Source organism: Mauremys mutica, chromosome 7 (genome assembly GCF_020497125.1).
Source record: "Mauremys mutica isolate MM-2020 ecotype Southern chromosome 7, ASM2049712v1, whole genome shotgun sequence".
NCBI lineage: Eukaryota > Metazoa > Chordata > Testudines > Geoemydidae > Mauremys > Mauremys mutica.
In genome coordinates, this window is record NC_059078.1 from 88,411,875 (window position 1) to 88,427,717 (window position 15,843).

The 15,843-nt window shown below is 44.2% G+C and overlaps 1 protein-coding gene across 1 annotated transcript in view; it reads left to right on the forward strand.

Moving 5' to 3' along the window:
- The window catches only part of LOC123375045 (microsomal triglyceride transfer protein-like), a 33,366-nt gene extending 23,644 nt beyond the window's left edge, over window positions 1-9,722 (forward strand). The window contains exons 14-18 of the mRNA XM_045025611.1: window positions 9-130; window positions 4,904-5,131; window positions 5,528-5,652; window positions 6,273-6,443; window positions 7,938-9,722. Of these exons, the coding sequence (XP_044881546.1) occupies window positions 9-130; window positions 4,904-5,131; window positions 5,528-5,652; window positions 6,273-6,443; window positions 7,938-8,088 (797 nt within the window). The 3' untranslated portion in view covers window positions 8,089-9,722. The remainder of the gene's footprint in view (window positions 1-8; window positions 131-4,903; window positions 5,132-5,527; window positions 5,653-6,272; window positions 6,444-7,937) is intronic.
- The last annotated feature ends 6,121 nt before the right edge of the window (window positions 9,723-15,843 follow it).

Sequence of the window (15,843 nt, forward strand, 5' to 3'; positions counted from 1 at the left end):
TCTTTCAGTCACTGATGACATGCTGTCCACTTTCAGTCTGGAGCTGCTATTCACGGAGAGTGGTCTCCTGAGGAAGAGTGTCTCAGGTTTCATGCTGCGAAGCCATGGCCACCAACTTCAGGCAGCTCAGGTCTGCTATCAGGTTTTTTCACTAAATGTGAAACACTTTAGATGACTGAACAACAGATACACATGCGGGAACCCAGGATTCCTGCATTGTGCCAGCAGACATTCAATAGCTCCTCTTTAACCTTCTTTGTAGGCCTGGTGGGTTCCTAATATTTGACTTGGGACCGGTTTTGTTCAATATCTTCATTAATGATCTGGAGGATGGTGTAGACTGCACCCTCAACAAGTTTGCAGATGACACTAAACTGGGAGGAGTGGTAGATATGCTGGAGGGTAGGGATAGGATACAGAGGGACCTAGACAAATTAGAGGATTGGGCCAAAAGAAATCTGATGAGGTTCAACAAGGACAAGTGCAGAGTCCTGCGCTTAGGACGGAAGAATCCCATGCACTGCTACAGACTAGAGACTGAGTGGCTAGGCAGAAGTTCTGCAGAAAAGGACCTAGGAGTTACAGTGGACGAGAAGCTGGATACAAGTCAACAGTGTGCCCTTGTTGACAAGAAGGCTAACGGCATTTTGGGCTGTATAAGTAGGGGCATTGCCAGCAGATCGAGGGACATGATCATTCCCCTCTATTTAACATTGGTGAGGCCTCATCTGGAGTACCATGTCCAGTTTTGGGCCCCACGCTACAAGAAGGATGTGGAAAAACTGGAAAGAATCCAGCGGAGGGCAACAAAAATGATTAGGGGGCTGGAGCACATGACTTATGAGGAAAGGCTGAGGGAACTGGGATTGTTTAGTCTGCAGAAGAGAAGAATGGGGGAGGGGATTTGATAGCCGCTTTCAGCTACCTGAAAGGGGATTCCAAAGAGGATGAAGCTCAGCTGTTCTCAGTGGTACCAGATGACAGAACAAGGAGTAATGGTCTCAAGTTGCAGTGGGGGAGGTTTAGGTTGGATATTAGGAAAAACTTTTTCACTAGGAGAGTGGTGAAGCACTGGAATGGGTTACCTAGGGAGGTGGTGGAATCTCCTTCCTTAGGAGTTTTTTAAGGTCAGGCTTGACAAAGACCTGGCTGGGATGATTTAGTTGGAGATTGGTCCTGCTTTGTGCAGGGGGTTGGACTAGATGACCTCCTGAGGTCCCTTCGAACCCTGATATTCTATGATTCTATGACTTCATGTACGCATTCAGAAGCCCTCACAACAGAGAACATCTGCTGTATCTAGCCACACATAGGAAGGCTTAATACCTTAGCTGCTTGTTATTCACTGTTCTGAAGTGAGAACCAGGGCAAACCTGCTGTTTGACATTTTAAGAATGCCTGCACTGAAAGTTGTTTAACTTGGGTAAATGTCCCACATACGTCAATATTTTCCTGACATTTTTATTCATCATCTATCTATGGATATATGGGCCCATATCCTCAGCTGGTGTAAATCAATTTCATTCCATTGACTTCAATGAAGTTGCACCTATTTATGCTAGCTGAAGATCTAGCCCATGGCATCTTCAAAAAGACTGGAACAGAGACACTACTGTTTTTAAATTTACTACTACAAAGACTGAGTGAAATCCTGGCCCCTAATGTCAATGGGAGTTTTGCCATGAATGGGTCCAGGGTTTCATCCTAAAAGTCATTAGATAATAACTGGTTTTAGAGTGGTAGCCATGTTAATCTGTATCAGCAAAAACAATGAGGAGTCCTTGTGGCACCTTAGAAACAAATTTATTTGGGTATAAGCTTTTGTGGGCTAAAACCCATAGAGACCGTCCGGTTTGGCCAATGTATATGGCAGAGGGGATTGCTGGCATATGATGGCATATATCACATTCTATTAAAGGGACACCATCATAGGACCTAACCACATCAGCCCAGGGGCGGCTCTAGGCATTTCGCCGCCCCAAGCACAGCAGGCAGGCTGCGTTCGGCGTGCTTGCCTGCGGGAGGTCCACTGGTCCCGCGGCTTCAGCGGACCTCCCGCAGCCATGCCTGTGGGAGGTCCACCGAAGCTGCGGGACCAGTGGACCCTCCACAGGCATGCCTGTGGGAGGTCCACCGAAGCTGCGGGACCAGTGGACCCTCCACAGGCATGCCTGTGGGAGGTCCACCGAAGCTGCGGGACCAGCAGACCTCCTGCAGGCAAGCTGCCGAAGGCAGCCTGCCTGCTGTGCTTGGGGCGGCGAAATGCTTCGTGTGCTGCGGCCTGGAGCCGCCCCTGCATCAGCCACACCATCAGGGGCTCATTCATCTACACATCTACCAATGTGATATATGCCATCATGTGCCAGCAATGCTCCTCTGCCATGTACAGTGGTCAAACCGGACAGGCTCTATGCAAAAGAATAAATGGACACAAATCAGACATCAAGAATTGTAACATTCAAAAACCAGTAGGAGACCACTTCAGTCTCCCTGGATACTCAATAACAGACTTAAAAGTGGCAATTCTTCAACAACAAAATTTCAGAAACAGACTCCAATGAGAAACTGCAGAACTGGAATTAATTTGCAAACTGGAGACCATCAAATTAGGCCTGAATAAAGACTGGGAGTGGATGGGTCACTACAAAATTAATTGTAATTTTCCCTCTGCTGATACTCACACCTTCTTGTCAACTGTTGGAAATTGGCCACCTTGATTGCATTGGCCTCATTAACACTACAAAAGTAATTTTCCCTCCCTTGGTATTCACCCTTTCTTGTCAACTGTTGAATATAGGCCACATCCACCTTAATTGAATTGGCTCATTAGCACTGACCCCCCACTTGGTAAGGCAACTCCCATCTTTTCATGTACTATAATATATATGCTGCTTACTGTTTTTTTTCACTCCATGCATCTGATGAAGTGGGTTTAAGCCCACGAAAGCTTATGCCCAAATAAATGTGTTGGTCTCTAGGGTGCCACAAGGACTCCTCGTTGTTTTTTTTAGATACAGTAACTCCTCACTTAAAGTCGACCCGGTTAACTTTGTTTTGTTATTACATTGCTGATCAATTAGGGAACATGGTCGTTTAAAGTTGTGTAATGCTCCCTTATAACGTTGTTTGGCAGCCGCCTGCTTTGTCCACTGCTTGCAGGAAGAGCAGCCCATTGCAGCTAGCTGGTGGGGGCTTGGAACCAGGGTGGACCAGCAGCCCCCCATCAGCTCCCCGCTCCCCTAAGTTCCCTGTGCAGCAGCTGCGCAGCAGGCTACCAATTGTTGGCAGTTCAGCTGTCCCTCCCCGCACTGCCATGTGCTGCTCCTGCCCTCTGCCTTGGAGCTGCTCCTGGGAGCCTCCTGCTTGCTGGGCGGGGGAGGGGAGGAAGAGAGGGAATTAATGTCAGTGTCCCCCCCCTTCCCCCTACTCCTGCCCCCTGCTTACCCCTTCACCATATAGAGCAGGGGAGAGACACAACAGGGCTCAGGATGGAGAGAGCTGGCCGCAGCTGCTGTCTCAGCTTCCTGATCTTTTTAAAGAATGTGGTGTCAGCGTACTTTAAGGGGCAATGCACATCTCTCTCTCTCTCCCCCCCACACACAGGGTGTGTGTCTCTGTCTCTGTCTGCCATGCTGTCCCCCCTCCCTCCATTTGTGCTGCCTTGTAGAGTGTGAGGCTACATTAACAACAATGTGTTAACCCTTGAGGGCTCAGCCAAATGCTAGTTCATCATTTAGCAGTAAGGCATTCCCACCCTCTGACTTCACCACCTCAACCAAGCTTCACAATCATCATTGCTGTGTACAGTATAAAATTATTTGTTTAAAACTTATACTGTGTGTGTATATATATAATGTTTCTTGTCTGGTGAAAAAAATTTCCGTGGAACCTAACCTCCCCCCCATTTACATTAATTCTTATGGGGAAATTGGATTCACTTAACATTGTTTCACTTAAAGTAGCATTTTTCAGGAACATAACTACAACTTGAGCGGGGAGTTACTGTAATAACTGTTATCCTGAATGTCCAAGTAGAGGTTGGGTGAAATCTGGAAGCTGCTAAGTGCCCCCATATTTTGAGAAATTTTCCTCGCACGTTCATGCTTAGTGTGAGAGAATTTTATATCATGGTCTGATCCACATTTGACACAGTGCAAGGAGAGCTGAAATCCCTCTAAGATTTCTATGGTGCTAATCACTCTGTAAGGTTGATTGCAAATAGAATCTTTTTTCTATCTATCTATCATACTTATATGACTCCCATCACTGTAGTATCTGGGCATCTCACTATCTTTAATGTATGTATCCCACAACACCCCAGTGAATTAGGGAGTTGCTATTATGCCCATTTTACAGATGGGGAATTGAAGCACAGAGCGCTCAGAGACATGCCCAAGATCACTGTGATGGAGCAGAAAACTAAACCCAGTCACCCAAGTCCCCAGCTGGTGTCCTAACCACTGGACAGCCTTCATCTCTACTTTAATTAACATCCTTAAAATAAATAATATCAAATACTAGAACCCGATTCTCCACTGCTTTGCCACCTGTGTTATCATTTACACTCATCCAAAATTGGTGTAAAATAATTCCAAATCGGATCAATAGTGTTTTGCAATCACTTTGTTCAACTTAAATGACTGCTCAAAGGATAGGCCAGTGTTGTATCAGGCTCACTGGGCTTTAAATATAATCACTTTCCAGTTCACTAGCCCCATGGGTGGATGTTACTTGAATCAGTAGTACAGTAATGTAAGATGCCAACCAACTGCTCGCAATACAAATGTTTCTATCAGTACATCAGCATGTTCTTTATCCAACTTTCCCTAGTGGAAGTAGTGAAGGTCAACCCTTGAGGAAGCCTTACCTTGTGCAGCACATTTTCTCTGCTTGCGTATTTTAGGTCTCTGTTGAAGCCCAGGGGTTGGAATCTGTGCTGGGAGAGAGTAACCCTGAAGGAGAAGAGGAGCAGGAGCTCATGGCTGGGATGTCTGCCATTTTCTTTGACGTCCAGTTACGGCCAATTGTTTTCTTCCAAGGATATACGGATTTAATGGCCAAGGTCCTCTTAAGCAGCGGAGAGCCAACCAGTGTGGTCAAAGGGACTGTCCTGCTGATGGATCATGAACAGGTAATGGCTGTATGATATGCGGACCTTCCCTCATCCAAGCTGCCTGTTAAACAGTGCCATGGTACACTGCAACATAGTGAATATTCTGGAGGGGGCCTGCTTGCAAGCCATCGGCTCATGACCGATATTCATGACAGTGCCAAATCTAACCATGGGATGGCACTGATCAAAGGATGTTAAGAATTGGTTTTCTGAGTTGGCTCATTAGAGGTGGGTTCTGCACTGCCATGTGGGAGACCTGGCTTCAGTTCCTGTCTTCCCCGCCCCAGCCCAGTAGGCATTGGGAGTCAAAGTAGGCAGCATCCCCTCTGGCCAGCTGCTGTTTATATTTTTGTATGAGCACCCAAGATCAAGAAAAGTGCTTCCAAAATAAATACACTCTTTTCTGTTCTACAGGCAATTCCACTTCAGTCTGGACTGCAAACAATGGTTAAACTTCAGGGGGCACTTGGGTTAGATATTTCAGCCAACATTGATATGAATTTATGGGAGCAAGAATCAAGAACCAGCATCAAAACAAGGTAAATGAGTGAAAACTTATTTAATCTCTGAACACTGAGGAGACTTAGCAGGAACTAGCATTAATTAGAACAGCCTCAGAGCTGCTCCAAACATTAGAACAGACTCAGGGCTGCTCCAACGTAGGCTGACTTTTAACAGCCCCCAAAGGGCTATTTTATATAATTGGCCAAAGATAACTAGAGCTCCATGCTTTCCAGCCATGCCTTTCCCACCAAATACACCAATGCACATTCTATGCTGGGAGGATGAGGGCTTCTTTGGCGGGGAAGGGAGTTGAGGGAGTTGCATAGAGTCTCCTATACCTCTATACCAGCTGTGAGAACTACATCTGTTACACGCCCCTTTAAAAGATCTGCTTCCCCATGAACACAGACACCCATCACTTATTGTCTTTAGGCTCTCATAGCCTGTGCTTGGGATCAGGCTAAAAGCCTCACTTTGATAGATGGCTTTAACAAACAGTTTTCTGCACCTCCCCTTCCTTTGGGATCAGGAAGCACCACACAGCTGCTGACAAATTAAGAAATAATGAAATCATAGAGTGCCAGCATTGCATAGACAGTGCATTCCCCTGGGAGACATTGTTCAGTGACAGGATTTATGCTTTCTCCTATTGCAGGGGTGGACTGGCCATTGATTTCACAGCAGAAATTGATGCCCCTTTCTTTCAAGCCAGCGTGAAAAGCCAGACAGAGGCAGAAACCTCAATCAATTTTGATACAGCAGTGAGATTTTCTGGGAATCCTGTGCTCATGTGTCTGCAGCTAAGGGAGGAGCAGCTCCCTTACAGGTAAACTGTGGCATTCTAGTCCAGAACTACTAGGGTGTGGATTTTTACTCAGGGGTGGGGATTGGGACACTCCTACTGTCAGGGACATTAGTTTGTGACTCCCAGTGGCAGGGAAGGTGCGGAAGGAGATCATGCATTACTTCCCCTGCCCTCCTGACACTAGAGCTCAGTTCAGAACCTTAACAACAATGCTCTCTAACTCCAGTGGTGCTTGGCCTTCCACAATATCATGAGCATCTGAGATATTCAAGGATACAAAACCTACAGGATACAAGAGAGGAGGCTTTTATGAAAGCCAGTTCTCACCCTCCCACTAAGAAGCTAGTTATTTATTGCCCTGTTTCTTGTAGCACGTGGTAAGAATTTCATTGTCCAGCATTTGACTTAAAGCAAGTTCCGTTGAGTCTCTCCATTTGGAGAGATCAGTAAAAAGTTAAAGGAAGCCTTGGACGATGCTGGAGAATTAGCCAGCCTAAGGAGTATTAAGACGAGCCCTGTGCCCAGAAGAGTGCTGGGTTATCTTTTACAGTATTGTGCTGATAAACCTCTTTTATACTGTAATTGCTGGTCCTAATGCCAGTATTGATTTTGCCGCAGACATACCATCACTGTTTTTTACTCTGTTACTGATAAGTCCTTCATGGCTCCTTCTTGACATAAATAAGCGTCAAGCAGTTTGTTGTTGCTGTATGGCATCAGAGGCAGACACCCTGGCACTCTTCCCATGACTTACTAGCTGACTCAAGCTAACAGGGCTGAGTGTAGCTGTCTGAAATACTTGCAAATAATAGATGGATAGGTTCCCATAGAAAAGCCTTGGGCCTCCTAACCAACCCAGAGATGGGACATGAAGGGAACCTCACCTACAGGTCAGGCATCAAAAACAGGGAGAGAAAGGAGCCCTTGGGTCCAAGGTCCTTTCCCTTTGAGGAGTGAAACTCTTGAGGAGTTATTCATTTCTCCACAGATCAAATCTTGCTACACAGCTTTTCCTGGAAGTCCAGTCTGCTCCATCTGTTCAGTGTGCACTGCGGACTGGTGCCAGAAATCAACTCATTCTCTAAGAATCTTCCCCATTTCAGTCAATTGCTGGGAGCAGAGGGATAACTTGACACAGCAGTGGTTCATCCTCCTACTGAAACATTTAGGCCCCATCCACATTATAGGTGACACTATCAGCAAAATTACCCTGTCCAGTGTTGCGAAATGTTGGAATTATTTTAAAGTGTGCTAGTTAATCTGTGCTAAAGATTAAACTCACAGCAGCTTCTAGCATGGTTATACAAGGTGGATATAATACTGTTTTCAAGGGCAATAAATCTCTATTGACAGAAGACAAGAAAAACACCTGTCAGAATATGCCATAACATTCCAACAGATCAGACTTTTAAGGAATGGAACATGCTGATTTGAGGAGACAAGTTGGGTCCAATCTTGTCTCATTCTAAAGTCTCCTAACTACTTCATTGTTGCTCTTCTTGTTCTGCCCCACAGAGAAATCTTTACAATCTCTGAATCTTCACCGAACCAAAGCATCACTGTTCGCAAGGGGAGACGGGGCACTATTGCTGGACGCGAACTTTCCTTGCACAGGGCCAACTCCGAGATGTGCAAGATCCTGTTGACAGAGGCAAAGGAGCAGTAGAGGAATCAATGTGTCCTGGGTCTGGATTTATCATTCCTCCCTTTTCCTTGGTCCCAAATTCTCAGTGAGCTGCATCCATGAGCTAGGCCCAGGATTGATGTGGGCAGCCCAGAGCCCTTTCTAGCTCCCACAAGAGTCTGCTTTTTACTGACTGTCATAAAAACAAGTGTCCCTATTGCCAGAGAACATGTTGAAATCAGGGTGCCAAACGTGATTGGGACATGAATCCCTAGAGTCTATCAAAGCAAGTCCCTTGTAAAGGGCCAGCTCTGAGATGTGCAAGATCCTGTTAGCACAGTCAAAGGAACCGCAGAATTAACATGTTCTGGGTCTGGTCTTGAGAATCCTTAAGACACCAAGAAAGGAGAGAGGTAGAATTTTCACAATCACGTACGCTTCCCTATGATGGTTATTTTCCATATGGGATGGTCCCTTAGAAGCAAAACTGGGCCACGATAAACCTCACAACTAAGACCCCTTGCTTTGAGAGTCACAAGGTGACTTTCAGGCAGTCTTAAGAAAGTGTTCTGAGAGAGGATACCCAGAATGGCATGTTAATCACACATTTCTCCCCACTCATCTGAGTAACCACCAGAGGTGAAAGGGAGCCGGTACGGGACAGCACTTTAATGTCCCTGACCCTTTTGTCTCCCCTGTCGGGGGCCCTGCCAGTAGGGTCTGTACTGGCAGGGCCACCAACAGTGGGGGGGGAGGGGGCAGCAACATTAAAGCACTTCTGCGGCAAAGGACCCTGCAGCGCTTTAACATCCCTGCCCCTTTTGCGCCCCCCACCCAGCCATTGATGGGCGGAGGGGCAAAGGGAGCAGCTGCCCTGGGGCCGGCAATTTAAAAGGGCCCAGGGCTCTGGACGCCGCTGCCCCTACTGTAGCAGCAGTGTCCAGAGCTCCGGGCCCTTTAAATCAACACGGGAGCCCCAGGCAGCGCAGTCCAAGGGCTGGCTGGGGGATGCTGACCCCCCTCAACCCTGCCCCTTCCACCTGAGGCCCCGCCCCTTCCGGGGTCCAGAGCCACCCCCCCGTACCGGTAAGTGTCCTCAGTTACTTTCACCCCTGGTAACCACAATCAAGTGACCTCTCTCAGAGCGTCTGGTCAGAACTTCCCAAGACTGAGGAAGTGAATGGAATCCAACGTTGCATGATTTGGTGACTGTGATAGTGTGCCATGCACGTGGAAAGGGTAGCTTGATTTTTTGTGGTACTTGATTTTTTTTAAAAAAAGCAGAAAGACAAAAAAAGCTGCATAATATGTCAGCAATTATGTACCTTCCTTTTGGTATAATTAGAAGTGTTTGTATCTGGATAGGAGTTCATCTCAGTTCCCTCACAACTTGAACTTCTTCTGCTTGATCCTCCAGTGAGTTCATGCTCTTTTGCCAGGGAAATGACTGATGTCAGAAATCCAGAAAGAGAAGATGACGCTGGAAGTGGCTAATCCTTTGTTTAAATAGGGCAAATTTACCTCTAGCACAACTTCTAATTTTAGGGGTTAGATGAATGAATTTGACCCACACAATTTTCAGTATTAGCAAGAAAAATTAAACACATTATGGAAAACTAATGTGAAGGTAAATAGGGTTCTGCTTAAGTAGGGTGTATATATATATATATATATATATATATATATATATATATATATATATATATATATATATGGCAATTTTTCCCTTGGCAAGACTCCTCTTTTAAAGGACTGGAAGTCCACTAGGGATATTACTTCTTATTTCACCAATACAACACAAGTGAAACAGTGGAACCACTACTAGGGCAGAGTGTCCAGTTCTGGTGTTCACGCTTTAAAACGGATGTTGAAAAATTAGAGAGAATTCAAAGAAGAGCAACAAGAACGATTTGAGATCTGGAAAATCTGCCTTACAATGAGCAACTGAAAGCATCCAGTCTATTTAGCTTGTAAAAGACCAGGTTACAACGCGATTTGGTCATGGCCTATACTTACACAGGGAAAAGATATCAAATAGATGAAGGATCTTGAATTTAGGAGACAACAGCATAACACGATCCAAAGTCAGCAAAATTCAAACTGGAAATGAGACATGGTTTTCAATAGTAAGAGGCTTTAAACATTAGAACAGATTACTAAAGTATTTGTTAAATCTCCATCACTTGGATGTTTTTCTAAAAGATATGCTCTAGTTCATCCCACATTACTGGGTTAAAAGTAGGTATCACAAGGTGAAATTCCCTTGCCTGTGTTACTCAGGAGGTCAGATTAGATGATTATAATGGTCCCTTCTGGCTTTGAAATCTATGAATCTATGAAATGGAGAGTTTGGTCAAGGTTAATACAACAAAGACATTTCATATAGTTCTCTCTCTTTTTATTATTCAACAAAAATTGAACAGAGCAGTGTGGGGGTGTCTTTCCCAGTATCCCACTCTCCTCCCAGTCTTGTCAGAAGATAGCAGGAGTTAGGGAAAGGATGTGTTTATGTGTATATATATATATTTTTGAGATTCATGTCCTAGTGGATAGTTACCTATGGTGCTCCTCCTTCTAGGTCAGGGGTAGGCAACCTATGGCATGTGTGCAAAAGGCAGCACGCGAGCTGATTTTCAGTGGCACTCACACTGCCCGGGTCCTGGCCACCGGTCTGGGGCCTCTGCATTTTAATTTAATTTTAAATGAAGCTTTTTAAACATTTTAAAAACCTTATTTACTTTACATACAATAGTTTAGTTATATATTACAGACTTAGAGAAAAAGACCTTCTAAAAATGTCAAAATGTATTACTGGCACGTGAAACCTTAAATTAGAGTGAATAAATGAAGACTCGGCACACCACTTCTGAAAGGTTGCTGATCCTAGGTTTACATAGTAATGGAAAAGCCTTGTCGGTAAAAAGCAACAAATACATTTTGTTTGTCTGTTGCCTGCCCGTCTGGGCCCGATCCTTTTTTTCTCGCTGAATCGTCCCTTCCATTGGCACCAATTTGCCAATTTGCGCCACTACCAGTTTAGCTAGGATGGTGAGCTTCTCAACTAGCCCCCACCCTTCTGGTCTTTTCCCCAAAACATTTCTACTCACAAGACTACCCGAGTCCTCCCTTGTAAGGCTTGCCACCTGGGCAAAAATACATGGCCATTGGGTAAAGGCCATTTACTTAACACACAATCCAAACCCCTTTAGGGGGTCTACCCAGAGACCCACCCATTTGTCTGCTGACGCTTAAACAGAAAAGAAAATTACACAGAAAGCAAAGAGAATTACAGTCTAAGCCAGATTTTTCTACTTCTATTACATTGTCCGTTACAGGGGGCGGGACAGAAAGATCTCAATAAAACCTCAGAGCTTCATCGCACACATGGCTTCCACTCTGAGGAATTACGAACGAGAAGTTCAGTTCCGCTCACACACCCAACGCCCAAATGAACAGAGCAGAAAAACAACAGTAACCGGTTAAACAAAACAGAACAAAACCAGATAGTGTTTCCTTATTCTATTAGGGCTCACCTATAATCATACAATCCTTATCATATAACACCAACAATACCAAACAAAGCAAACATAAAATAACAAGGGTAAAACAGATAGATGGTGTAAATTCTGCAGGGCTCCCCCATTATTAATTGCTCACCAAACTGTGACAAATTCCTGTTACTAATTTATCCCTCATGTCAGGTGATCAGACAGACTGACACTGCAGGAGGTTGAGGGAAGAAAACACACCATATAACCAAATTTTAAAGCTTCATTAAAAATAATAAAATAACAATGGAGAGTGTTGGGAATGCTCCCACCTCACTCAGGAAAAATATGAATGCCCCAAGCCTTAAGCCACTTTAATACTCACACGTCTCACTGGAAAGCTAAGCTTTGCAAATATAATTCCAATTCTGTAACTTGTACTGCCTTTGGTTTGCCTCTGTCTCTATTTTTCCACATCAGCTGAGGCTGAAAGCAGTTTTACTTTGCACTTAGCATAGTCCGCACTGATTCTTGACCTTGAACACAAAACAACTTCTCCTTTATCGCAGGGCTAAGCTGAATTTCAAATTAACCCGTTCCTAGACAAATTGCTCACACTGTGTCAGAGGCTTTTCTTTGGTGATTAAAGGCTCCTCTGAGATATATGATCTTATCTAGATTGAAGGTACCTTCTAATGGGCATTGTTTAGATGGATTTTCACGTGTGTGAAGATTCCAATTCTCTAAATATCTGCAGGTTTTAGGACCATAATGTACGTACATGTAATATGCTGGGGTACCCTTAGGGGGTAAGGTGGAATGTTTAGACTGTCCCTTACCCATTTTCCACTTACACACACAGAGAGGGTGCCCTGTCCGCGCTAGCGGCTCAAAAACTAAGGATCTTTCCCTACAGGGCACTCACACAGGAGAGACTCACAAGGAAGACTACGACTCTCCTACACCTCCCTTCAGCAAAGAGCGTCGGCTAGTCTCTGGGAGACGGCGCCGCTTACTCTAATTGCATCCAGTGAGATGATCAGATTGTCAGTAGCCCACACAGAAGGGAAAGGGGAGGGAAGATGGGTTCACACACTCCTAGACCCAGGCAGCTTCCTCGCCGGACTATGCCAGGCTGAGTCAGCCCACCGTGGGTCGGATCTCCTAAAGATCCACTAGTTACCGGGCTTGCGTTAGAGCAGCCCTGATCATTAGCTTCCGCTTCACAGGGTACTCTGGGCATCTTCCGATAACGATCACTCACACTGGTGTACACACACACACACACGAAGGCCTCTTTTTTTTTTTAACCCTTTTTTAACCTTTTTATCTTTTTAAATTTTTTTTTTTTTTTTAACCACGATGCATCTTTACCTGGTCCGGACCAATACCATGAGGCAGTATGACAACCCCTCTTGAGGCGGTAAAAACCCCTCAGCACCGGTGCATTCTAATGCATTTACCTATGCATTACCTTATGCATTTACCTATGCATTTACCTTGGCCAACTCAGCAGTTCCCAGTACTGCTATAAACTAACCTTATTGGGGCCTCTTCCCAATACCACTTTGCATCTGATCCTCCTGCACAGTCAATAAGTTCAGATGGCGTGAGCCCAACAGAGACAGATGTCCTCACGGAAAGTCCTCCGATACCCCAATAGAGATTTCAAAAGGTCTCATACCTCTCATGTGGCGCCATGGGGTTCGAAGGGGAATGATCCGTAGTAGCCGTCTGTGGGTCCATGGGCGTTGCCATCCCGGACGAGCCCCCAAATTGTCGGAGAAAAACTTAGTTCTCGCTTTTTGTTTGGGTGCAGCAAAATCAAATACTTTATTATTTCTCCAGTAATTACAATGGAGGGAGAGAGTGCCATAGGACACAGGGTCACCCCAGTCCCGGACAGGTCTCTCAACTGGTAAACAATTACATCAAGCCTTTATACCTTTGTTACAGACAATTTCTAGCAATAATACAGATGGTAAAAAGCAACAAATACATTTTGTTTATACATAAGCTTTTCTGCTATCTTATTTGTCTCACTACTAGAAAAAAGCAAGACTGCATATTGCAAGGTCGTAATAACTTTCACACAGTTCACTCTGTCTTATATTATCTTGCTTCTACAAATCTCACGTCATTAGGGTCACAGCTAGCCTAACTCATGCTAACTAACTAACATTCATTAAGATCTCTTCAAATCCTTGTTAATTATTAATTGGCTTCCACAGCCTTTTGCATCTCTTAGCTTCTTAAAAGTGGTACCACTCTTTTAAATGAAGCACAAGGTGACGATGAGACATTACTCAATCCTAAAGATAATGAGGCAATATTCAAGTAGCAAAGTGATGGAGAAACTTCCCTTTTGTGTTTATATTTTGGTTATATTTGTGGTAATTAAAGTACATTATAATGTGCTTTTTCGAGTAAATGTTTTTTAAGTTTTCAATGATTTTTCTTTTAAAAGTGACCAGCATTATTTAATCAGTTATTTTTGTGCTACAAATTGAATATTACTGCAGCAATTGCAGAAGGAAGGGAAATTCACATCAACTAGCAATGCTCCTGGATCACTTTCTGATAAGACTTTGTGTGTCCCAGTTTTGCTTCCCACTTACAGTTTTTATATCAAAAAATCCTGGGGGATGGAGGGTTGTGGAGTATGAGAACGCTGCAAAAGCTGAGGATTTTGTTGCCTGATAGCATTTCTTTCATATTGATTCTCATATTTTTGCTTGGTGGTGTTTTGCTGCTTTTTCTGAGGGAGATACTAATTATGCGTCATTTGGTTTAGTTTAATAAATTTAATCTTTTTTTTTTAAAATTCTGTTTGACTTTGTTAATTTTTCCTTGCACGTGAACAGAACAGGTACATAGGCAGAAATCAACCACTTTGCAACACGTTCCAAGCAGAAGCCAGAGGGAATGGTGTCATTGACGCCAGCTATATTTAATGCTGCTAGGAGCTGGACAGGAGCTTGCTTTACAGCTTCAGCCTCAAGAAGTTCCAGAGAGCTGAAGCTAAATTCTCACAAAACTCCTCTGGTCTCTTCTGCTCTGCCTCTACAGAACTTAGAGATGACCTTCAGCCCTGTGCAATTCATAGGCTTAAAGATCCCAGTTATCCAAAACCTTCACAAAATAGGAGGGTTTGGATACCACTCAGAATGTTGGTAAAAATCAGGGTTTACCTTCATCTTCTGAGCAGCTCAAACTTCTGCAGATTACTAGGTAATTTGCACTGAGCAGGCCCAAGGTCATAGAGATTAATTACAATGTAAACTGCTCTCTTGTCTAAATGGCAGAATTACCCCCTGACTGTGGAAGGAAGGAACATGCTTCACTTGTTATATTTCTAGACTGTATTCTGGGCTTCAAACTGCTTTCAAATTCAAGTTATCCATCAATAAATTCTGTCCCTCTTTGAGACTCATTTACTTGCCTCTCCATCTTTACTTTTTCCCTGTGGGGCCCTACACTCTCTCATCATCATCAACTTTAATTCCTGCTAGCTTGATTCTCCTATTCCAGTGCTGCTTTCCTGTCCTCCCTGTTTGAATTAAAACACCTCAGAGCTTGCTAGCAGTTCTGCTGGCATGTACCATTGTGCTTACCATCTTCGGTGGAACTGAAGGTTAAGCTGCTAATGACACAGTCCTGCGGTTAACCCTGCCTGTAACTTATTCCACAAATGGATTTGCAGCCACAGCATGAGGCCCGAGTGATCTTAATTCATGTCTGAAACCACGTTATTCTGCAAGGTGCCTGGGGAAGACAATTTCAGAATTGAAACCTCCATCAAACCAGAACAGATTAAGCAGTCACACTCCTTCACTGCTAGTCCAAACCAATGAACAGAATGGTCTGGTTGCCAGATGTCAAGATAGTACTTGAGAGCATTCCCAGAGTTTCACCTCCTTCTTGGTTTCCTTTAACTTCCCATGTGCTCTCCTAGGATTTACAGAGGCCTTTGCGACCCAGCTGAGGGGCTGTATTACCTGGGGTCAAATAGGAAATTACATACATAGCAGCACATTCTTGGATTTAAAAAATTCAGTAATTGTATACGCTGGGGCTTAGAAATTGGAAGAATTTAACTGGCGTTACTCAGAAAAATGTGTCCATTTTGCCCTAAGGAAATTGATTCAGTATCTGCTTTATTCCCTGTTATGAAGCAATCTTTGGCAATGCATTGTTAAGATTGCAGCTAAATTGCTGTTTAAACATGTATTTGCATTCTCTTTAAAATACTTACTTTATGGCACACCTTGACAGCTGCCAAACCCAAAGTCAAGCTATTTACTTCTCA